The 24,639-nt window shown below is 35.8% G+C and overlaps 6 protein-coding genes across 7 annotated transcripts; 4 read left to right on the top strand and 2 right to left on the bottom strand.

Moving 5' to 3' along the window:
* The first annotated feature begins 465 nt into the window (after positions 1 to 465).
* On the top strand, positions 466 to 4,935 carry LOC132610522 (adenosylhomocysteinase-like). Of its 2 annotated transcripts, none has more exons than XM_060324844.1 (3): positions 466 to 917; positions 2,749 to 3,114; positions 3,881 to 4,935. In XM_060324844.1, exons 1-3 carry the CDS (start codon positions 573 to 575, stop codon positions 4,625 to 4,627), a joined length of 1,458 nt encoding a protein of 485 aa, XP_060180827.1. In that variant the 5' UTR covers positions 466 to 572; the 3' UTR covers positions 4,628 to 4,935. The 2 variants fall into 2 exon arrangements, with proteins under 2 accessions (XP_060180827.1, XP_060180828.1); XM_060324845.1 differs by lacking the exon at positions 466 to 917 and adding an exon at positions 1,110 to 1,163.
* A 1,397-nt stretch (positions 4,936 to 6,332) lies between these two features.
* On the top strand, positions 6,333 to 7,485 carry LOC132610451 (uncharacterized). The gene is made up of 3 exons (XM_060324742.1): positions 6,333 to 6,529; positions 6,936 to 7,171; positions 7,328 to 7,485. The coding sequence occupies exons 1-3, from the start codon at positions 6,333 to 6,335 to the stop codon at positions 7,483 to 7,485; spliced, it is 591 nt and encodes a 196-aa protein (XP_060180725.1).
* Positions 7,486 to 9,324: 1,839 nt separating this feature from the next.
* On the top strand, positions 9,325 to 12,751 carry LOC132610205 (disease resistance protein RUN1-like). Its single transcript, XM_060324490.1, has 3 exons — positions 9,325 to 10,636; positions 11,504 to 11,779; positions 11,872 to 12,751. Exons 2-3 carry the CDS (start codon positions 11,528 to 11,530, stop codon positions 12,223 to 12,225), a joined length of 606 nt encoding a protein of 201 aa, XP_060180473.1. The 5' UTR covers positions 9,325 to 10,636; positions 11,504 to 11,527; the 3' UTR covers positions 12,226 to 12,751.
* LOC132610449 (disease resistance protein L6-like) lies at positions 9,688 to 10,570 on the top strand. The gene is made up of 2 exons (XM_060324741.1): positions 9,688 to 9,997; positions 10,203 to 10,570. Exons 1-2 carry the CDS (start codon positions 9,688 to 9,690, stop codon positions 10,568 to 10,570), a joined length of 678 nt encoding a protein of 225 aa, XP_060180724.1.
* Positions 12,752 to 17,432: 4,681 nt separating the features above from the next.
* LOC132610448 (uncharacterized) lies at positions 17,433 to 18,371 on the bottom strand. Its single transcript, XM_060324740.1, has 2 exons — positions 18,092 to 18,371; positions 17,433 to 18,037 (listed from the first exon to the last, which is right to left on the bottom strand). Exons 1-2 carry the CDS (start codon positions 18,369 to 18,371, stop codon positions 17,433 to 17,435), a joined length of 885 nt encoding a protein of 294 aa, XP_060180723.1.
* Positions 18,372 to 18,395: 24 nt separating this feature from the next.
* LOC132610446 (uncharacterized) lies at positions 18,396 to 19,817 on the bottom strand. Its single transcript, XM_060324739.1, has one exon. The coding sequence runs from the start codon at positions 19,815 to 19,817 to the stop codon at positions 18,396 to 18,398; it is 1,422 nt and encodes a 473-aa protein (XP_060180722.1).
* Positions 19,818 to 24,639: the final 4,822 nt, after the last annotated feature.

Genomic DNA, 24,639 nt, shown 5'->3' with positions numbered 1-24,639 from the left:
TGTAATGCATCTTTACGTCATTAATTCTTTCATGATTTTTTTAATGTTCGTACACATGTTAGCATGTTAATAATAGATACATATATATTTCTAGTATTTTCTTTAAAGTAATTTTAATATATTCTTTATTTATATGTTTAGTTTTTTAATTTATAAATATTAAAAATTAAACCGCCTCGCCCGAGCCCACGACTTTTAAAACACTACTATAATCGAATATTTGAAGATTAGATTTAAAACATTACCCTTAACGAAAATAATACAAATTCACGCAAATGACAAACACAGGAAATGATACTCATTCAACTTTAGAAAGAAAATACTCCTAGTTGGAAGTACATCAATTTTCTAGATCTACCAAATCCCAAATATATCCCATCAAAATTTTCAGATCTGAAACAAATCTCAACCGTCCATTAGCATCAATCAATCTTATATAAACCACACACCTCCGCCCTATACTCCTCGCCTCACTCTTCTTCCTCAAAACCGAAGAAAAGAGCAAACCGCCTCTCTTAACTCTCCCTCCAACTCACACAAACTCCTTCATTTCTGTTATACTCGCCTTACCCATGGCTCTACTCGTCGAGAAGACCACATCTGGCCGCGAGTACAAGGTCAAGGACATGTCCCAGGCCGACTTCGGCAGGCTCGAAATCGAGTTAGCCGAAGTAGAAATGCCTGGTCTTATGTCTTGTCGTACTGAATTTGGCCCATCACAGCCGTTCAAAGGTGCTAGAATCACCGGATCTCTACACATGACCATTCAAACTGCTGTTTTGATTGAAACTTTGACTGCTTTGGGTGCTGAGGTTAGATGGTGTTCTTGTAACATCTTTTCTACTCAGGACCATGCTGCTGCTGCTATTGCACGTGATAGCGCTGCTGTTTTCGCCTGGAAGGGTGAGACTTTGCAGGTATAGCCACTTTATTTGTTGTTAAATGGTAGTCTTATTGTCATTTTTGTGTTTCTTGAGTGTTGATTTGATTAATCTTTGAAGTTAAATTGGATTAGATCGACTCAATAATAATAGACTCAGTGAGTTGGTCTGGTATTAGATCTAACTAAAAAAGGAAAAAACTATTCAAGACCTATACAATAAGGGGTTGGTTTGGTTGGTGGGATGGGATGGGATGGACAAGGATATTTTGAGACTTTGCAGGTATAGCCACTTTTTGTTGTTATTAGATGGTACTGCTTATGTGGCACTTTTTGTGTCTTTTGAGGGTTGATTTGACTAAAATTGGATTAGATCGACTAAACGATAAGATATCCAGTGTAATTCCACAAGTGGGATCTGATATTAGATCAACTCAATGTTATTAGTGTTAAATGACTTTTTTGTTATTAGATGGACCCAATATTTTTTAATTAAAAGGTAGATATTCAAGACTTGTGCTCTGATTTATGCTATTATCTGTTATTTCCTGTGCTTTGATTATTCTATGTTATCTGTTTCGCTTGCGTTACTTCATTTTCATATCGCTTTGAATCTCTTAGCCTTATTTGACCTCTTTTTATGTTTTTATTGAGCCGAGGGTCTCTCGGAAATAGCCGTCCTACCTTGGTAGGAGTAAGGTCTGCGTACACTCTACCCTCCCCAGACCCCACGTTGTGGGATTTCACTTGGTTGTTGTTGTTGTAGATATTCAAGACTTGTACAATAAGGGGTTGTTTGGTTGGTGGGATGGAAAAGACGAGGATATCTAATCCCATCATTTTAGTATAAATGGTGGAATAAAAATAAAAATAATTCTGGGACTAATTAATATCTATTACCAAACAGGATAAAATAATCCCACATTTTATCCCACCAACCAAATGACCCCTTATCCGAGGTTACTTTTTGGTTCTCGAGAGTCAATTTAACGAATCTTTGAAGCTAAATTTGATTAGATGAACTCAACAATAACATACCAAGTGTAATCTCACTAGTGTGATCTGGTATTAGATCGAGTCAATATTTTAAAATTAAAATGTAGATATTCAAGACTAAGGGTGAGACTTTGCGTGTGAAGTTATAAAAGTACTACTTTTCGCTTCGCCAGAGTCAATTTGAATAATTTTTTAATCCAAATTGAATTAGATGAAGTCAATTTTTAAAATTTAGAATTTAGATATTCAAAAACTATACAATACTCCATGCACTTACTTTATCATGAGTGTCCACTTAGCCCAATTATTTTGGTCCAAAATAAGTCTCAACTTACATAATATTTTTTAATTAACTTTATTATTTCAGATTTGTCCTTATTAAGTAATAATTGATCAGATCCCAACGTGTCAAGTTATATATTTTAAAATGTTGGTCAAAATTTATATACTTTGAATCTCAAAGTACCAAAATAAGTGTCGACCTATATAATCAAGAAGGAATTAACATTATTATTCGAGATTTGCCCTTATTAAGTGCTAAATGACTGGATCCAATGTGTCAAGTTCATAGTAATATGCTAATTTCAATTAAGGGTAGTTTAGTCAAAAGTACCTATTTTTTGTCTTGGAGTTTCTTAAAGACTGTGCTTAAGGCTAACGGGACACTTATTCTAAACCGGGGGAAGTAATTACTTAAGTTGGGATTCTTTTCATGTGTATATTTTAAAATGTTGGTCAAGTTTTATATAGTTTGAATCTCAAAGTGCCACATAATTGGGATAGAGGGAATCAATCTCAGTTACTTTAAACTTGGTAGAAAATAATTCAACAATTTCACAGTTATAGTTCATCAAGCTTAACTGACTTTACAGGAGTACTGGTGGTGTACCGAGAGGGCTCTTGACTGGGGTCCAGGTGGTGGACCCGATCTGATTGTCGATGATGGTGGTGATGCTACTCTCTTGATTCATGAAGGTGTTAAAGCTGAAGAAGAGTTTGCTAAGAATGGGACAGTCCCAGATCCTACCTCTACTGATAACCCCGAGTTTCAGCTTGTCCTTACTATTATCAAGGAAAGCTTAAAGACTGATCCTTTAAAATACACCAAGATGAAGGAGAGACTTGTTGGTGTTTCTGAGGAAACTACCACTGGTGTTAAGAGGCTTTACCAGATGCAGGCTAATGGAACTTTGCTTTTCCCTGCTATCAACGTTAATGACTCTGTTACCAAGAGCAAGGTATACTTTAATGTTGTTTCAGATCAGTGTAGATTTGTTGTGTGAGCTTGGATCTGTGTTTTATTTGTGTTTAAATGGTTGTTGTGATATATATCTGATATGAATAGTTGATAATTTCTTGGATGTAATACAGAGGAACTATAGTTGAAACTTAATGTCGGGTTTATCTGTATTATTAAGAATAGGATCAATGATTATTTGAATCTTTTAAATGATCTCAACTCTTTTGGTAAGTGGAAGAAATGAATGCTTTGTGTTTAGTAGGGAAGTTTTGATTTTGCTTCATTTCTCATGTGGGGTTCTGCTTAAGGGAAGGGATTATTTGCCTTCTGGACTTAGAAGCTTAAAGTTCACATCTTTTCCAATTAGAGTAGTCTGTTCTTGTTTTCATATCCACTGATTGATAAAATTGTGACTTGATTTAGTGACATACTTATGTACTAATAGATACATGTTTCATCAGATCATTCTTGTTAAGCTGAGAGTAGATGGTTTGTTAAATGCTTGTGTATAGTGTTCCACATACTACTATGCTGAAGAATTGCAACTTTGATTAGGTTAGATATGTTGACTTATAAGTACCATATTTGGCTAATGGACGTCTGATCCATTTTGCAAAAGCTACTCTGACTTTTGACTTGTTGCAAAGTACTGATCTTTTCCTTAGTTGTTGAAGATGCATATAGTATTAGATCTTGTTTAGCTATAAACCAAGATAGTGTTAGCTCATAGACTGACAATAACATTGATCCTTTTGGTCTTGCAGTTTGATAACTTGTATGGATGCCGCCACTCGCTGCCCGATGGTCTCATGAGGGCTACTGATGTTATGATTGCCGGAAAGGTTGCCTTTATTGCTGGTTATGGAGATGTCGGCAAGGGTTGTGCTGCTGCCATGAAACAAGCAGGTGCCCGTGTTATTGTGTCTGAGATTGACCCTATCTGTGCTCTCCAGGCTACCATGGAAGGCCTCCAGGTTCTTCCTCTCGAGGATGTTGTTTCTGATGTTGATATCTTTGTCACCACAACCGGTAACAAGGACATCATCATGGTTGACCACATGAGGAAGATGAAGAACAATGCTATTGTCTGCAACATCGGTCACTTCGACAACGAAATCGACATGCATGGTCTTGAGACCTTCCCTGGTGTGCAGAGGATCACAATTAAGCCTCAAACCGACAGATGGGTCTTCCCAGACAGCAAGAGTGGCATCATTGTCTTGGCTGAGGGTCGTCTCATGAACTTGGGATGTGCCACTGGACACCCTAGTTTCGTCATGTCATGCTCTTTCACTAACCAGGTCATTGCCCAGCTGGAGTTGTGGAAGGAGAAGAGCAGTGGCAAGTATGAGAAGAAGGTGTATGTCTTGCCAAAGCACCTCGATGAGAAGGTCGCTGCCCTTCATCTCGGAAAGCTCGGAGCCAAGCTCACTAAACTCTCCAAGGACCAAGCTGATTACATTAGCGTACCAGTTGAGGGTCCTTACAAGCCTGCTCACTACAGGTACTGAGGGAAGACAATTTGACATTGTCGGCATGATTGTTTTGCTTTGATTATTGTTGGGGATGAAGTTGGCATGATTTGCTGGGAAGAGTGGGTCTCCTTTGAAAGAAGACAAATGTTTCGAATAAGTTTAGATTATGGTTGGTGGTGTGATATGATATTGCAGCAAGTTTAGATCCATTTGCTGTTTGCTATGATTTTTGTTTCAAGAATTCAAAGCAACATGTTTTCGTTTTTCGCGTTGATCTTTGCCTATTTGAAATTTACTGATGTTATTGCCAAAGAAAAGATCAGTGAAGGCACAGACTATGCCAATTTTGTTGTGTTCTCTTTTCTATTGTTCTTTCTTCCTTCGATCGTCGAAGCTGCGCGATTTTGTTTAAACTTTTCTACTTTTGATTTTTTTTTTAATCCTTATGTGCAGCTTTTTGATTTGTGTTAACAGTTATTTCTTGAATAATATCACAAGCATTTTACTATATGTGTATAGCTTTGAAATAATTGTATACTATCTCAGTGGGACTCAAAAGCTTTGTTTGTATTTTGGGTGATGTTGGAATACTTGATGGGAAAGGAAATCCATGGCCACCAACCTCCACCAAATTTTCTTTCTTGTCGCTTTAAGCTTCACTTCACCTGCCAAAATCCATAGAGATAAGATTTGTTTAATAGAAAATTGTATCACTTGAGATATTTTTTTTCATATTTCTCGCCTTTTGCCTCAACGAGTAATTAAATGGAGGTGAAGGCCTGAATGGTCAATTCAAAATTATAGTAATTGACCACCAAAGTCGCTGTCACGAATTGGGAATTTTGGGAGATGTTTGGATTATCCAAAATTAGCTTTAAGTTTTATGAGGTGTCCCCTCCTGTATATTTTAGTATCTTCATTTCAGTCTTTTCATAATTGCTAGTTAGTTCCTAAAGGTGGCCTTATCACCCGAAGCCACGCGTCCTGTTTGTTAGTGCTAGGTTTCCTTTAAATGTTCCATTGTTGCTATTTTGTAGGTATGTTGGAATGAAAAATATCTTTTTCTCTCTATCTCCTCTCGCTTTTTCCCTATCTCCCTCTCTTCTTTCCTTCTTTCTCTAATTTCTCTCTTAGTGAGCTCATCGGAGCTCTTCGTTACAGTCGCTCAATTTTATTTTATTTTTCAAAATGTCGTTCAAATTTGTATAGTTAGTTTTCAAAAGTTGTGCAGCTTTGTATAGTTAGTTTTCATGGTGATTTAGTCAGAAATACAATTTTCACTACCTATTTAATGATGTGATAGTTATAAAAACTTTAGAAACATATTTGAAAATCAAAATCAATATTTAGATTTATTTAGGACTCAACTCATTCTAAATCTGATCAGTTTTTAATTCGACCTACTTAAAATGGGTTGATTATACATGGATACTTTATAGTACTAAAAGATTCAACAACGTTAAAGTTGTCTATGTAACATCAAGTTGAACATGTTGGAAACAATTTAAGCAAATTGACCAGGAATCAGCAAAAAACTTCAGGTATGACAGAAGAAATAATGGCTCAAAATAAAATTTTTTAAAAAATCAAAATCCTACTCCCACTAGGAAAAGGCAAAAACCAGCGACATGACAAAAAAGAAGCCTTCTCTCCCACCCAAAAAAGAATTAAAAAGCAGCGTTAAATACCTAGGACATTAATTAAATCAAACAGTAGTAGCTCAAACCCAAAATATTTTACAATGTCTAATAAGTACTTTCTCCATGATATGGTCATCAAAATATTGCTAAACCTTCCTGTCAAACCTCTTGTAAAGTTCAAACTTGTCTGCAAATCATGGCGTTCTCTAATTGAAGATCGCCAGTTCATCAAACAACACCGTGATCGATGCCAACATGATGTAAATTGTCACAAAATCCTTTTGGCTAGCTGGAAGCGGTATTTTTCTTGCGACTGCTACTCCATAGACACCCCACAATTTCAACACGAACGACATTCTGATATGTCTCTCTTCTTGAGCTTCCAGTACTACCACAGCTTGATCCACAAATAAATCTTACACTAGATGGTGTCACATACGCGTATGATTGCGTATTTGTGAACTCTTGCGATGGTTTATTTCTTCTACGCTTCTCTTCTGACATACTTGTTTTGTGGAACCCGACCTTCAAAGAATCAAGAATAATCCCTCCTCCAATCTCTATTGAGGAGGAGGATTCCAATCCTTCCTATGGTTTTGGCCATGTTTCGGATTACAAAATAGTTAAGTTGTAAGAACTAAGACAGATGGCTGTTATGTACAAATATTTTCGACTAAAACTGACTTGTGGAAACTGATTGGCAGGTTACCTCGATGCGATGACTTTGAGGGGAAAATGGTAGTAGATGATGACGGATTTGTTTATATGAGCACGTATGAGTATGCCAGCAACAAGAGCATTATTCAATGTATGTGTTTGAAAAATGAAAATTTTGAAGAAATATCGTTTCCAGATGCAGGGGTGAAAAATCCAGTTCTATTTATCGCGGGAGAAAATCTCTTGCTTATGAATGAGACGATTGATTCGCTAGTTTTGTACAGTATGGAAAAGAATGGAATGAGGAGCTCATGAAGTAAAATATTAGCAATTACAAAGGTTGATGATCCCTGGAATGCCATATATTGGATCGACACCGTGGCCTTTAGTAAGGATCGAGATTTGTTGTTGATTATGATGAATGAAACTTTGGTGTTAGAGGTTTATGATTCAAAAAGACAAAAGTTGGAAAAAGCTAGAATTGAGGTGCTTGAACAAGTTAAAGCTGATGTGCTTGAATCATCACAACCTTATTTTGGTCAAGAATATGTTGCACTAGCATGTGTGGAGACATTAATCTCTCCTAATGCTCTATAGGATTAGAACTCTGTTTACAAGTTTAATTTTTTCATTTTTCATTAATTCAAGTAATTAGCTATTCTTTTTTACAATCTTTTTAATTGATTCCCGAATTAGCTATTCTTGTTTATGATGTAAGCGTAATATCGTAAATCACCGTTAGTGTTACTAAGTCAAATTTGAAGGGAAATCTCTATAACTTTCCCTAAAATTCATGTAACGTTCAATAATTCCGACAATATATCTTCACGCTTCACACCAGAATGAAATTTAGTAAAATCATCTTCATACTACTCAAAATCATTTGGAGAAAAAAAAAAAAAAACTAGAACGGTGGCACCTTCTTCACCTTGTATACCATAGGAAGACAGCTTCCCAGAAATAATTTCCATCAAACACACTTACTTTTCCTAAATTGCTATGGTTAAGAAATTTCCATGTAATAAACCAAAACTTTTTAGGACTCTAATTGCTTGCTTGGTCCACAAGTAAGATTGTTTCTCCAAATTTATTTTCTTCCCAAATCAATACCCTATGTTGCTCATAAATCATTCACAAACAAGTTACTCAAATTAAATTAACAAGCATATTGCATTTGTCAATCATCAAAACATCACATAAGTCAACAAATATAAAGTCTTTTTTTTTACCGAACATTCTCGTGAATTTCCAATTATCTATCTTTTGAATAACAAATTTTTAATCAGCAACTCAGTAATTGGTTTAGGTGCATTAGCGGCGGTTTGGACTACCCTTTCATACATTAAAGAATTAAAGTGGACACTCTTTTTTATCTGGAGAAAGTACTTTTTTTAAAGGCTAATCAGTACTTTTTTTTTTTTAAGGCTAAGCAATATTTTTTTTAGAGTTGTTACTATCAGTTACATATTAACCATAAAACGTTACTCACAGTAACGAATTACCCTTTAACGCTGTTAAACCATTCGTTTTTTTGTTCGTTGGAATTTTTAAATAAAATAATATCTAATTCGTTATTGTGAAATACGTTTATTCTAATTATGTGTTATTTTGGTGAATTGGCTTAAAGAATGACTTACTTCGGTCAAAAGATTTTATCTTCACTGAGAATCAATAAAAAGGTAAAGATGACGAAAACTCAATTTTCTAGGTACAGACATTTTAAACAGAAAAGTGTTAATTATCGCTTACCCAACAAACATATTACAATAAGTGGCCACTCTTGGGGTGTGTTTGGTATAGAAGAAAACATTTCGTAAGAGAACATTTTTCATGGGAAGCATTTTCCTTCGTACCAAACTTATTCATCTGAGAATCAGAATGATCCATGACCGGTGGCAATGAAGTAAATGGTCCAAATTACGGAAAGGTGCTTCTAAGTAAGAGCTGTAATGTACACATGATTGTTCTACGTCTCCAGCGGGTGTGCCATCATGAGGCCAGTTGTGAGTTACAGTCGTTCTTTCACCAAGCCTAATGAATAAGCCGTATGGATGGATATCTGAGGGATCGTAGACTGCTTCGAAGATAATCCAGTTAACCATTCGCAAAAACTTGTATTCTATTCCTTATGCATGTGTGGGCATAGTGAAACAGACAGATGAAGCTGTAACTTGATTGCTGCAGCAATCTGGAATCTCATTGCTCTGGAGATATATATTTTAATATGAGTTTATTATGATAGTTCAAAGAGGTTCTGTAACCATACAATAATAGTTTAAGAGATTTTTAACCTATTCGCACATTAATTTTCTCAAAGGAAAATTTGTTTAAGTGTAAACATTCAAAAGATGCCTGTGTGGACGGTTGAGTGCAAGAATATCACACTGCCAGAAAACACACATTTAGTTAGGGACAAAATCTACCTAACACCCGTTACATAATTGTCCTGTATGAAGAGGTAATTCATCTATTTCTTGGTTTCCCAGTCAAGTACCTAATGGGTCAAAATTGTGATACTGCTTAGCTTGTCCCACTTTGTTATGGTTGGCTATTGATTTTGATTTGTCTATTGAATTTTTTTCAAATATCAAAGTTTTATTTACTTGTTTTTTCTCCTAACTGTTGTTTATGCTAAAAATTTGTAGGCATGAATAGAAATTTATTGAAAAAATTATAGAACAAGTCCAACAAGAGGTCAACCAGGCACCTCTTGATGTTGCTTGGTACCCAGTTGGAGTAGATTCTCGTGTCCAAGATATAGAGTTGTTATTGCAAAGTGGATGTGAACATGAAGTACACATGGTTGGTATATATGGTGTTGGTGGAATTGGAAAAACAACTTTGGCAAAAGCTATCTACAATCGAATATTTCAACATTTTGGTAGTAGTTACTTCCTTTCAAATGTTAGATCAGAAACTGAAGCATTTGGTCTGGCCAAGCTGCAAGAGGAACTCCTTCGTCAAATTCTCAAAACTAAGGAGTTTAAAGTTAGCAGTGTTGCTGAAGGCACCAATTTAATCAAATCAAGACTCGGATCAAAAAAAGTTCTAATTATTCTTGATGACGTGGACCATATAAGCCAATTAGAATCTTTAACAAGAGAAAGAGGTTGGTCTGGTTTGGATAGTTTAATTATTATTACAACCCGAGACAAGCATTTGCTATGTGGGCTCGGCTCAGAGAAAATGAGAGATACGAGGCCAAACTATTATATTCATATGAGTCTCTCAACTTTTTTCTTGTCATGCTTTTAAAAGTCTTTCTCCACCACAAGAATATGATGAGCTGGCACAAGATGTAATCAAATATTCAGGTGGGCTACCATTAGCTCTTGTGACATTAGGGGCACATCTGCGAGGGAGATCTGTAGAAGAGTGGAGATACGAAATCCAAAAACTAAGAGCAATTCCTCATAGTGATATCCAAAAAATTCTCAAGATAAGCTTTGATGGACTTGATTGTGATACTCAGAGTGTTTTCCTTGATATCGCGTGCGCCTTCCATGGATTTTCTGAGGTTGAAGTTACCGAAACATTAAATGCATGTGGTGTTTATTCTAAAAGTGCAATTGCAACTTTGGTCCAAAAATGCTTGCTCCAAATTAGTGGTATGGATCATGTTGTGATGCATGGTTTAGTGCGGGATATGGGAAGAGAAATCGTTCGCATGGAGTCACCTTGAGATCCTGGAAAACGAAGTAGATTGTTCAACCCTCAAGAAGTCTGTGATGTTCTACAAGGAAATAAGGTCAGTAAATTCTTTCTTTATTATGGTTATACTTTTTTTTCATTTTAATTTGATAAATATTTGCTTATAAATTCTGTTGTCAACACAAGAATTCAATGCATTGGTGCTTCTTCTCTGCATAGTAAATTATCTCCAGTTGTTTGCAAACCACTGTATTTGAAAATGAGCATTTCGTAAAGTATAAACTCAAATTATCTAAGGCAACATAATCAAATAAAAGTTCACTTGTTTAACAATTATGTAAATTGATCGGTTTGCTGATACTGTGACACATATTTCTTAAACAATTATCTAAATCGACCCGTTTGCTGATACTGTGATACATATTTCTTAGTCAATTCTAAACACATTTCTTATTCAATTCTAAATAAGACTTATGGTCATACACTCTATTATTTCCAAGAGGAGTTACTCAAAGATGTTTGACTCTTGTTTTTCCTTTTTCTTTTTTAATCTTTTTTTTTTCAGTTCATCATTTTATCTTGGATATTTTGTTTAATGACGTTCTTATTAAATTTCTATGCTTATAACTGATTGCAGAAACAGGCATGAGAACTTGATAAAAGTGCCCAGACATTTATGGAACATTTACATTGTTATTTCAAGAACTATATATATGGAATATTCTTTTAAATATAGTCTAATACATATTCTGTCTTTTATTGGTACTATTATCAAGTTTCTGGAAGCTATTTTGTCCCCTTTTTTTTAAAAAAATCTTTTTATATTATTTATAAATTTGAAAGACTCTCATCGTAGCTTTTTGAGCAATTTTAAATTCTTTGATTTTTTTTTCTTTTTGGTCAATATGTATTCATATTCTTCGACCTTCAATTTGTATAAAGCATTGTTCTCTCTTAACTACAGGGTTCCAAAGAGGTAGAAGTACTGATGGTAGATCCCTGGGCTTTAAAGGGTGTGAAGTTGTGGACCAAAGCATTTAAGAAAATGAAAAATCTAAGGGTTCTTAAAATTGACTATGTACATATTAGTGGAGATTTTGAGTTGCTATCAAAGGAGCTCAGGTGGTTGTCTAGGAAAAGATGTCCTTTAAAATGTATACCATCAAATTTTCCAGCAGCGAAACTTGTAGTATTAAATATGCAAGAGAGCAATATCCAAGAGTTTGGTTTGAAGTTGCAGGTTTGTCACTCAATTTTATAGTTTCATGTCTACTGTTATTGCAACCGAGTGAAAGAATATCTTACTTAAAACTATATTTGGTTTACTTTTAGTGTTGTAAAAGTTTGAAGAGGCTGGATCTCTCTGGTTGCAAGCACCTCATAAGAACTCCAAATTTTGGTGGTTCACGAAGTTTGGAAACTCTCTGGTTTCGAGATTGCTCAAGTCTGATGAAGATCCATCCATCAATAGGAAATTTGGTCAGACTGATTAATCTAGATTTGGATGGTTGCAAAAAGCTTACGGATCTTCCGAGCAGCATATGCTATCTAAAATCCCTTCCAGCCTTGGTAATTAGTCGCTGCCCATCTATACATATACAGCTAGTTGACATTGGAGATATGCAAAGTCTACGACGATTTTATGTAACTGCTATGGATCAATTGCTGGATCTGTTGAAATGCTAAGAAATCTTGAAATTTTTGAAGTGGGAGGCCTAGATTTTGAGGCTAAAAGGAGTTTTTCTAGAAGAAGAGTCCACTCCATACAATCCTTGTCGACTTCTCTTCAGCATTTAAGCATTCAATATTGTGGTTTGTCTGCGGCTGATATTCCCTAGGATATTTGGGAGTTTATACTGCTTAAAATCTTTATGTTTGAGTGGCAATAGTTTCTACTGTCTACCCTTTGGGTTTTCTAAATTGCGATCCTTGCGAGCGATCGTAATCTCCCTTCAAATTTAAAATATCTCAAAGTGTTTTAACGTTGCAAATTGCAAAAGATTGTTCAAGATTGCAGAGTTGGATAACCTCCCTTCAAGATTGCAGAGTTGGATAACCTCCCTTCTATTGAGCGGGTCGACATGCTTAATTGCACTTCACTGCAGAATCCATTGGATGAAGGCTTCTTTAGCGCACCTGCTCTAGCATTGCAATCCAGAGAAAATTCATTTCCGGTTACTCCCTCCCTCCCTCCCCCCCGCCCCCAAAACAAACCCACCCCCTCGTCCTTCTCCTTCCTATCATATTGATAATCTTCTTCCAATGACGCAGAAGTTAATGGTCATTCTCCCAAATAATGAGATTCCAGACTGGTGCAGCAATAAAGTAACAGCTTCGTCTATCTTCGTCACTACGCCCACACATAATAAGGTATATCAGTTTTTAGGAATGATTGTCTGTTGTGTTCACAAGTCTGTCAACATACCCTATTCTAGGAAAAGCTTGATATTTCGTAACAACGTACCCTATACTAGACTTATGCAAGGCTTGGTATTTCGTATTGCCAGAAAAAGGTCTTATAGTTTCTGCTGCTGTTCCTATCCCACTGTAGCTTATATATCTTACTTACAGCCACCTATTAATGGCAAGATGAAAGGGGGAGAAAAGATTGAAGTCGTCGAGTTTGATACAGAAGAGTTCACAAAAAAGATAGGGATCCATCTGTTGTATTTAGGCAAACAAGGTAAAGTTACATCATTGCCAGCACTCGTAGATCATTCTCAGACGAAGAGAAGCCGGGTGATAAATTAATGAAGTCTCAGTGGAAGAGAACCCAAAAAGAGTTTCAATAGGGCATATTCTACTTTTTCTTTTTTTTTTCTTTCTTTTCTTTCCTTTTTTTTGTTTTGTTTTGTTTTGTTTTGTTTTGTTTTTTAAGGTCATATTCTACTCGATCCTTGATGAAAAAGCAAAGTTCTGAATGCTATAGTCAAGATAGTTTTCTTAATAGAACTGTCTTATATTTTATATGACAACATTAGTCCTTTTTAGTTTGTCAAATAATTAATTGACTATGGTTTTTCAAATATTTGTTATATATTTTTAGTTACTGACATTTTGTTGATAGTAATTTTTGAATTAGTGGTAGTAAGATCCAACAGTTGCAAATAATCTTGCTGGGACACTTTACGGATGGAATGTAAAGCAACATACTCCGTATTTACTAGTGAACTATGACCAATCGTATTAGTTCACTTGGTTACAATATACATTGCTTTAAGTTGTCATTTAGCTAAACGAAAAAGGCGGAATAAGGGGGCAATCATAGAAAGTTAAAGAAAACAATCAATTTTAGAAGGCTTAATGCGCATGGAGCCCTGAACTTGTCTTTTTTCGTAATGTGTCTATCAAACACAATCTGACTTACATAGTATTTTATTTTTAATGTAGCAACATACTAATATATATATATATATATATTCTAATTTAATTATGTCATCTTTTAGCTAAGATTAGTAGCAATTGAGAGGGAAAAAATAGTAAGCTCTTAATTAAGCTGGCAGTGGAAGAGCAGAACTAACAAAAACGGACACATCCATGACCTAAAGAATAGCTTACCATACGTCTAAAATATTACTTCACCTTCATTACCATAATTTAATTTTTGCTTCTAATAAAAATCAGATTTAGAGGATTTGATAGACACACTTGAGGATGGGTTCAGGAGTTCAATAAGAACAACACTTGGTTGAGGTGTCAAAATGAAAAAAAAAAACAAGTTTAGGGGCTGCATATGCTTTAAGCCATTTTAGAAGGAATCATGAACCATGAACTGTATTATCATTATATACTGTTGATTTTCAGAAAGCTCTTGTTATTTTTTTTCCGATTAAATTGGAGAATTTTGTAATGGCTCAAGCTCTTGGGACACTGTAAAATTATTGTATACTTTTGTTGGAAAGTTCCCTTTTAGAGTTAATATCTAATATGGTCACTCAACTATAGGTAATTTTTTTAGAAAGTCACTCAACTATTGATAATTCTCTTAAAAAGTCACTCAACTATTGGTAATTCACCTAGAAGTCGCCCAATCACTTTAAATTATTTTTTTATTAAATTTTGCTGACATGAAATTTTTATTTTAAGCTAATGTTATAAAAAATAAAAAGGAACCAATTTTAACCACTTTATTGATCCACTTGATCCGACCTGCTAAAATTATATGAGTCAAATATAATATTTACCAAGATCCTTTTATTTTATCCTTTTAGATAAGATTAGGATTTATTATTGTTAAGAACCTTTGAATTCTGTCTGTTTCATGATTTTTTAAATTATTTTTCTACGCTATGTTTAAGATTCAATCCCACTTTACCCCCCTAACATTTAAGAGTTGAGAAACGATACCCCTTCCAAATATTGAAAGGGAATGATAACTCCATTATGCAACATTTTTCAGTAAATTTTTTCTTTTTCTCGAATAAAGATCTTTTTTCTTTTTCATTCCAGAACTAAAATGCAAAAATATATTGTCTCATTCACTTATTCCGTTGAAAATAATGTACTTCTTTTAAGATAATAACTACTTCGAATAGTCTGTTAATAAATTTCAAGCTACGTGACATTCGTTTTACATGCATGCGCATTAAACTTTTGGGTTCTAATGGCACATCAACAGTCTATCTAATTTCACCCTCTAATTACTTTGGGTCATCTATGAATATTTTGTATACTAGTAATTAATTTTATCCGGTAAGATATATTTCACAACAATTTCCACATAAATCGAATATTCAAGCATATTTTTTAAATTTTCAAAACCACTCACATGAGCTAAGCGAATAATTTCTTCTTTTTATTTTCCTCTCTGAAAAATCAATCTAATTTTTATCCTGTATGATATTTTTCTAATTATATTTATACAAGCAAGTCTAATTTGAGGGTTATGGACGAAATGCCTTTGTTACATGAAATCAATCGGCACCTTATTTGAGTGCTTATGTTTATGCAAATGTATGTGCAGCTTAAATCTAATAAATAAGAGTTACTATATATCTTTGTATTTTTCTTGAAAAAATATTTTTATTTAAAAATGAAAATTCTCGCCAGAAAATATTGTATAAGGGGCCGGATTACTATTCTCATTCAACATGTGGAGGCCATATTATTTTTTCCAATGCTTAAATATTAAGGGGAAAAGTAAAATTGACTTTAGCTTAGACTCGTCAAAAAGGAGGAAAATACAAGCTTAAGCTAATCAAGAAAAGTACTTGAAAAGTTTTTTTTTTTTGGCTTTTTGTGTTCAATAGAATAATGGAAGGGATGAATGAAAGAATTCACAGATTACCCAAAGGTAATGTTAGAGTGGGAAATTAAGTAGACTATAGATGTACAATTAGAACTCAAAAATTTAATGCTCATGCAGATAAAATGAATGTCACAGAGCTTGAAATTATTAACAGATTATTCCAAGTAGTTAATTGTTATATCCTAAATGGAGTACATTATTTTCAACGGAATAGGTGAATGTGATAATAATAAGAGTTATATATTTTCATGTTTTAATTCTAGAAAAGGAAAAAAAATCTTAATTCAAAAAAAGAAATTTTTTATCAAAAAATATTGTATAAGGAAGTTATCATTCTCATTCAATATTTGAAGGGTATCCTTTCCGACCCTTAGGGGGGGTAAAGGGGGATTGGCCCTATGTTTAATCTAATGTTTATAGGGAGCGTCGTCACACTTTGAGAATCATAGTGCTAGCTGAAGAAGTTCAGGGTGGGGATTGTATGCGATGGACTCTTCTTCCAGGAAAAAACTCTTTTTGCCCTCTAAATTTCGACCTACCACTTCCAAAATAAGAGGATCTCTTAGAATTTAAAGAGACCCAGGCAATTGTTTAATTCCCGTTACCCATATCAAGTGTCAAAAAAGCTGTTAGACTTTGCATACTTCCAAGGTTAACCGGCAGCGGTTGTATATATGAGCATCTACTAATGTCCAACGATCGAAGGGATTTTACATTGCATATGCTTCTTGGAAGACCCGTAAGCTTCTTGCAACCAGAAAAATCTAGATCAATTAGTCAGTCCAAATTTCCAATTGATTCATGGATCTACTTCAGACTTGAGCAACCACGAAGCCACAAAGTGTCAAGACTTCGTGAACAAGTTTGGAGTTCTCCAGAGGGGCTTGCTATCAGAGAGATCCAACTTCTACAAACTTTTACAACACTAAAAGTAAACCAAATACATTTACAAGTTTAGATTATCTTTCTCTCAGTTGCTATAACAGTACAAAAGAAATTATAAATTAAGTAACAAACCTTGTCGACTTTTCTTTCATCTATAGACCTTATAGATATTGTGACATTCCTAGGGATATTGGGATTTTATAATTTAGATTTGAACGGCAAAAGTTTCCGCTGTCTACCTTTGATTTTTCTAATTTACAATCATTGTGGATCTTGAACTGAATGACTCTGAGAATCTTCAAACACTGCGCCATCAGTATCAAAGTTAGAAAACTTCGTACTTCTGAAACTTGTAATTCTAGATATGCAGGAGAATGATATCCAAGAATTTAGTTTGAATTTGTTACTCAATAGTACACTTTCATGCATACTGTTGCTGCAACCAAGTGAAAGAAAATCTTGTTTGAAACCATATTCTGTTTACTTTTAGTCAGTGGCGGATCCAGGATTTTCTTTTAGGGGGTTCGGAAAATAAAATGTAAACGTGCGAACAAGCCCAAAAAGACACAATTCCAGAGAATGTAATAATACATAGGTACAAAGAGTTAGTTCCATTACAAAGGATCTCAAAGTAACAGGAATAGAAATGTAGTGACTACAATAACACAAAAAGTTAGCCCTTTACAATGTATCAATCTAGAATAAGGGTGCTAAGTACAAACTACAAAAAAGGATCTCTACTAATACTTCTTGAATACATTTATAGCACTACTCGACGAGGTTTCATTGCTTGAAAAGTCAAAATAATATCATCAGTTGAAACATCATTAAACATATCTTTTTCCACAAAAGGAACCATGCAACCGCTCAAGAATTCATCATTCATTCGACTCCGCAACTCATTCTTAATAAACTTCATTGCCGAAAAAGCTCTTTCAACGGATGCAGTGGCAACTGGGAGAAGCAAAGCAAATTTCACTAAACGAAATACAAGAGGATAACATGAATGCTTTTTTGTTCGAACCAGTCTTTTTGAAAGATCACAAAGCCCATTTAAATCGGAGAACCTTTTATCAATATCACGAACATCAATAATGTAATTCGCAAGGTGATTCTCAAGAGAACACATACTAAATTCATCAAAGTCATCAGGATATAATTTAGCCATTCTCATTATTTTTTGAATGTCAGAACTTGAAAATGAGTCTATCGGATTCAAACAAGCAACTCCATAAAGCAACTCAGTTGTCTCCTCATCAAAACGATCATTAAGTTCTTGCAGTTGCCAATCAATTATTTTACAAAATACATCAACATGATAATGATGCAAGAAAGTATAATCAGCAGGTTTACGCCGAAATCTCCCTGAGTTATCTTACGACTCATCAAAATTAGGTACCACAATATTATACTTGACACAAAACGTAGATACCTCAGCAACAAACAAATCCCATCTTTTATCTTCCCTTAGCTCTTGCAACCTTATCCTTTCCACATTAACAAGTCGCATGGCATTCGCAATATCTTGCTCTTTTTTTTGTAAGCATGTACTAAGGTCATTTGTAATTCCTAAAATTTCTTTCATCAAATGTAACATGAATGCAACCTCGTACGTTTGAGCAGCTCTGATATATCCTGTCGCCCTGGCACTTTCATCCAAACTATGTGCAGTTTCAACAATAGTATCAAGTACATCCATTATTGTACCAAATTGAAGAATAAATCAATTAAAAGATTTGAAGTGAGACCCCCAACGAGTATCACAAGCTCTAGAAATACCAAGTTCTTGATGCAAGCCCCTACCAGTTTTAAGCTTGCCCTTTTCTAAAGCCTCTTGAATTCTTTTCCTTTGAGATTCTCGATATTCATCCATACGTTTATAAGAAGCCGCCAACACATTCAAAATATCCGAAACCAAATGTACAAGTTCTCCCACTTGAAGACATTTTTTTGAAACACCAACAAGAGTTACTTGAAGTTGATGAGCAAAACAATGAATGGAATGAGCCGATCTACTTTCTTTCTTAATCAACATTTTAAGGCCATTGATATCACCTTGCATATTACTTGCTCCATCATAGCATTGTCCACGCACACAAGATAGACTCAAGGAATGTTGAGAAAGTAAATTGACAATTGCACCTTTTAAAGCTAAGGCACTAGTATTTTTAACATGAACAATGTCAAGAAGTCGCTCCATCACAAATCCCCTTCTATCAACATATCGTAAAACAGCCGCCGTTTGCTCCTTGCGTGATACATCAAAAGATTCATCAACCAATAAGGAAAAATAGTCACCATTTAATTCCTTTATGATACCCTTAATTGTTTCAATCTTGCAAGCAAGCACAATTTCTTTTTGAATCATTGGACAAGTCATTTGATCATTTTGAGGAGCCTTTTCCAATACAAAGCTACGAATTTTATCACACTCTTGAGCATAAAATGAAAGAATTTCAAGAAAACTACCTCTGTTAAGCGATGCTTTAGATTCATTATGACCCCGAAATGCCAATCCTTGTTTCACAAGAAGTCTCACTACACGAATTGAAGCTGCTAAGCGAATCTCATATCCATGCTTATCTTGATTAAATTGCTTATCAAATGCAGCATGAATAGATTGTTGTTGCCGCATTAGATCTTCACATTTTCTTTTTGATTGACTATGGATGCTATTCGGCCCACCAATATGTTTTGGTAAACTATCCTTTTTGTTCCAATTCCTAAACCCCAAACCAGACCATACATTACCTCCACCTTGACGATTGCTATTGGCCTTAAATAAATAACAATACAAACAATAGGCCGCATCTTTACTTAGACTATATTCTAACCAATCAGGAAATTCAACATACCAATCACGATTGAAACGACGCATATCTCCAGAAATCAACGTTTGGGGAAAAACTTTCAATTGAGGCTGACAAGGACGTTTTTGAAGATAATCTCTTCTAATAGCATCACGATGATTTGGATGAAATTCCAAGATCTGAGTTCTTTCACCCAGATCAGCCTCTAAAGAACTTAAATCGAACTCCTGAGAAAATTGTAATGGTGCTACTAAATGATTCACGTTTTCTTCCCGATTTGGTTGACTATGATAGCCCGAACTTGAATTTGATACCTTGGTGAAATACTTCTTCATTGACTCTTGAATATGTATAAGATAGTTGATTCATTACATAAATATCTTAATGCAAATCCAACATTAGACACTTAACATTTAACAACTGTGAGTCTAAAGAATAATCTCACCATGAATTCATTGCATTATTATGAGATCTTGGACATAATGATGAATAACTAATAATGAGCCTGATTTGCCCATTAATTCAAAGGATCATACCTAATTTAAGCATAAGGATGTCTTTTTTCAACTGACCATGTCTGACATATCTTAATAAACTCTTAATGCCACTTTTAAATTTGATTTACAGAATAATCTTATCATACTATCAAAAGTTTAAACCTTATCTGTGGACTGTCACATCTCTTTTTGCGCCCCCGCGCTATAAACGCGCAAGTTTTTATTATTAAAGGGTTTTTCCATTTGAAGTGACGGTTTTGAAAAGGGATTATTTTATTTACAGAGTCGCCACTAGGAATTGAGTTTTGGTGTTCCAAGCCACCTTATGAATCCCTAATCAAAAGGAAATGACTCTTTTATTATGGTCCGGGAAAACAAAAGACCGGGTAAGGAATTCTGTTGACCGGGGAGAAGGTGTTAGGCATTCCCCGAGTCCCGTGGTTCTAGCACGGTCGTTTTATCGACTTATACTTAGCTTAAACTAATCTTTGGATATATTATGTATCTGAGCCTTTATTTATTGAACTTTTTACTTTTTTTTTCTTAACTCGGATGTGTAACCGCATTCCAGATCTTTTAAGCGTCTCAAAATAAGTTGCATAACTGCATTCTTACTCGAAATAAAATTAATTATTAAAAATAGTTCGGCCAAGGTACGTAACCGCATCCTTGAGTTATTAGGGTGTCTCGGAATAAGATGCGTAGCCGCATTCTTAGTCGAAACAAACATCTTAAAACGCGCCTAAAGCTCATCTAGCGTTAAATGCAATTATTTGTCTTTGAAATTCGAGACTTAATATTATTATTTGGTTATATTGTTTTAGTCCTTTTTCACTCTTTGACAACGGGTTTTGAATAAATTCGCAACCCATCTCGCTCCCTTACAATTGGTTTTTCGGCTCTTTTCTTTTTATCTTGACAACGGGGTTTGAAATAATTCGCGTCCCATCTCGCTCATCTCACAATTAATTAATTAACCGAGCTTTAAAATTGGCCTAAGCCTCAAATTACTCTCGGATTATTATTATTTAAGAATGAAGATCAAAAGAAAATCCAAACAAATATTCCATTCGTAATCAAGAAAACAGAATCGTAAAAATTGAAGAGCAAACAAAGTTAAAATTGGACCTTTATTTATCCGAAAATGTATCGAGCTTTCAAGCCAATATTGAATAGCAGGAATAGAGATGTTCGACTAAAGGGAATTAAAATTCCCCGACAGCTTTGGACCAAGAACCTCGACTTTGCGACCTTGAATAAGAACTTCGACGGTGGTGATTTAGAATTGAAGGGTAGTGATAACGACAAAATGGGTTTACATGGCTGATAAGCCAATGGACCTTGATGCTGTTTGGTGGGTTTCACGTTGAAAAACGACGGAACAGAGGGGGTTTCGGAATGGTGCTATGGTGATAAAGCTGTGGTGTGGCTTCATACCAAGAAGGAGATGTTGCTAATTAGTCTGATCCAAGGAGGGAGAAGGCTCATGCGGCTGATTTGTGTGTGCGGGTGTTAGGGAATTGGAAGTGGCGGCTGGGTGTAGTCTAGGGTCTTAGTCTCTATCTTTAGCTATTTATAGTGTGTGTAGGTATAGGGTTTTGAGTGTGCTCATTCTTTTCCTTTTCCCCAAAATGCCCATGTGTAAAAAAATATCTTGGGAAGGAAGAATGAAATATTCCTTCCCAAAATGGATTGTGCTTTTTGTGTAGAAGAGTGAAATTTTGCCAAGTGGCAATATACTATTAGTTCTATTGTTTAATTTAAAAAATACTACTCCTAATTTAAAAGCAAGATTAAAAATACTCAATTACTCGATACTCTTTTATTACAATCTTTAACTTGGAAAATAACTAAAAATAGATTAAAAAAATGTATTTTTTTCCTTTTTGTACTAATAAAAAAAAATGCAACTAAACATATATCCTAAACCGTGACTCTATTTTTGTGATTTTCGAATATTCAAATAAGACCTACTAAACAAAAATAAAACCGAACAAAATGTCCAAACCATATTTAAAGGAAAATTTAGATACTTCAAGGTGAAACACCCCGGGGAGGGTCAAAAATCACGTGTCTACAGCTGCCCGTGTTTGATTGGAAACACGAAGAGTTTTTAAACAAACAAGTAGACAAAGAGACTAGTTTGACCCTACCGTTGTTCTAAAAGGAAGGGAAAGAAATAAGATGCAACCGAACCCTGGTTTTGGGCATCCTACATATCCTGGGTTATAAGGGAATCAGGTCACGTGTAGTTCAAGAGTAAGAAGGGACATGAAACATATTTAGGTGAATAGTTGAGCAAGGTCATGTCGAGGCTCCGTTCCTCGGTCCTATTATTACATCAAATGAAAGACAAAAGTGAAAAAGAAAATACAAGCATAGGATCCTAGCTATGGAGCTTCTCTTGAATCTTGACCCAAATCTTCATGTTTTCCCAAGTGTGAGATAAAGACTTCGATCTCGAATTGAACTTAAAAGTAAACTCCATGCTTCAGGCGGGGTCCTGATCTTGAAATTGAAAAGCAGTTGAATGTTGACCCTATTATTCAGGCGGGCTCCTGCTACTTCTAACTGAAAGTACACCCTATTCTTCAGGCGGGCTCCTGAACTTGAAATTGAAAGATGTCCCTATTATCCAGGCGGGTTCTTGAACTTGAAATTGAAAGGTGGCCCTATTCTCCAGGCTGGTTCCTGATCATCCCATTCTTCAGGCGGGTCCTGACTTGCTCCCATTTTTCAGGCGGGTCCGGACTTGTTCCCATTCTTCAGGAGGGTCCTGACTTGCTTCCCATTCTTCGGGCGGGTCCTGACTTGTTCCCATTCTTCAGACGGGTCCTGACTTGCTTCCCATTTTCCAGGAGGGTCCTGACTTGCTTCCCATTCTTCATGCGGATCCTGACTTGCTTCCCATTCTTCAGGCGGGTCCTGACTTGCTTCCCATTCTTCAGGCGGGTCCTGACTTGCTCGCATTTTTCAGGCGGGTCCTGACTTGCTTCCCATTCTTCAGGCGGGTCCTGACTTCTTCCTATTCTTCAGGCGGGTCCTGACTCGCTTCCCATTCTTCAGGCAGGTCCTGACTTGATCCCCATTCTTCAGGCGGGTCTTGACTTGCTTCCCATTCTTCAAGCGGGTCCTGACTTCTTCCCATTCTTCAGGCGGGTCCTGACTTGCTTCCCATTCTTCAGGCGGGTCCTGACTTGCTTCCCATTCTTCAGGCGGGTCCTGACTTTCTTCCCATTCTTCAGGCGGGTCCTGACTTTCTTCCCATTCTTCAGGCGGGATCTGACTTGCTCCCATTCTTCAGGCGGGTCCTGACTTGCTTCCCATTCTTCAGGCGGGTCCTGACTTGCTTCCCATTCTTCAGGCGGGTCCTGACTTGCTTCCCATTCTTCAGGCGGGTCCTGACTTTCTTCCCATTCTTCAGGCGGGTCCTGACTTGCTCCCATTTTTAGGCGGGTCCTGACTTGCTTCCCATTCTTCAGGCGGTTCCTGCACATCAAAGACAAACAACACGAACAAAATTTTCTGCCCCAGTTTGTACTAGGAAATTTTTTGTGTGTTAGCAAAATCATAAACTCTTTGTAAGATAATTCAATGATGTAAGTAAATCAAACACTCTAACTAGGAAGTGCATCTCCTAGAGGTAAAACTGAAAATTCTAACTAGGAAGTGCGTCTCCTAGGAGTAAAGGTTTGCATTAGGAAGTGAGTCTCCTAAAGTCAAAAACCAGGAAGACCCAGACTAAGAAGTGCGTCTCTTAGGGGTTAAACAGAAAGACTTGACTAGGAAGTGTGTTTCCTAGGAGTAGAGCTTTGGGTTAGGAAGTGCGTCTCCTACAACCCAGACTAGGAAGTGCATCTCCTAGGGGCGACAGTATTCATAATTGAAAAGTCGATCAATTTTTGTTGCTTGCAAACATATGTTGTGACATTGCCTTTTGCATCGGCAAAAATAAGACATTGTACCTTTTGAAGCTTTGACCCTTTGATTCGAGGATAATATCCATTCCTGTTTCAAACAAAGAAAAATTGTGAGTTTTAAAATGTGGTGGTTGTTTTGTGGCCTTGGTTCTGAAGGTTCTTGCTCATGCACTTGTTTTACTTAACTGTGATTTCAAATAGTCTGTGCTCATTGTCGGCTCGTTGGACCACTGATCCAAATTCTGGCTACCGGAATGACTTTCAGTGACTTTAAATAAAAACCAAAACCAATACCAATACCTCTGTTTCATGATGCCTATTAATTCAAACTCTACTGATCCCATATATTTTCATGAATCCATAATCTATCAATGAACGATAACTCTTTGGGTACTCTACCCACTTTGAATCATGCTATCTTCGTGTGCTAGCTAGATGTTTTGCTTCGCAATTGGAAAAGTTGGCAGCAAGTTTTGAAATCCTCTCTCCACCCGTTCTACATGGACAACTCAATGAAACAAAACAAAAGAAGTAAAAAGATGTAGAAATGGAAATGTCCCTTATTAGGAGAAAAGGAAAGAAGACACTTATCTGAATGTGGTCGCTGGCTTCAATGGTCATGACATGCATTTTGGATTGAGCGGCTTAATCTGTTCAACCAATCTATTCTTTAACTCCTATTGTGCTCTCACAACTTGTTTTGAAATCAAGGCTTCATATCCCGACCTATTCAACAGGCT

This window comes from Lycium barbarum, chromosome 9 (genome assembly GCF_019175385.1).
Source record: "Lycium barbarum isolate Lr01 chromosome 9, ASM1917538v2, whole genome shotgun sequence".
Classification (NCBI taxonomy): domain Eukaryota; kingdom Viridiplantae; phylum Streptophyta; class Magnoliopsida; order Solanales; family Solanaceae; genus Lycium; species Lycium barbarum.
Note: the sequence above shows the minus strand (reverse complement) of the source record. Positions and strands in the feature narration are given on the sequence as shown.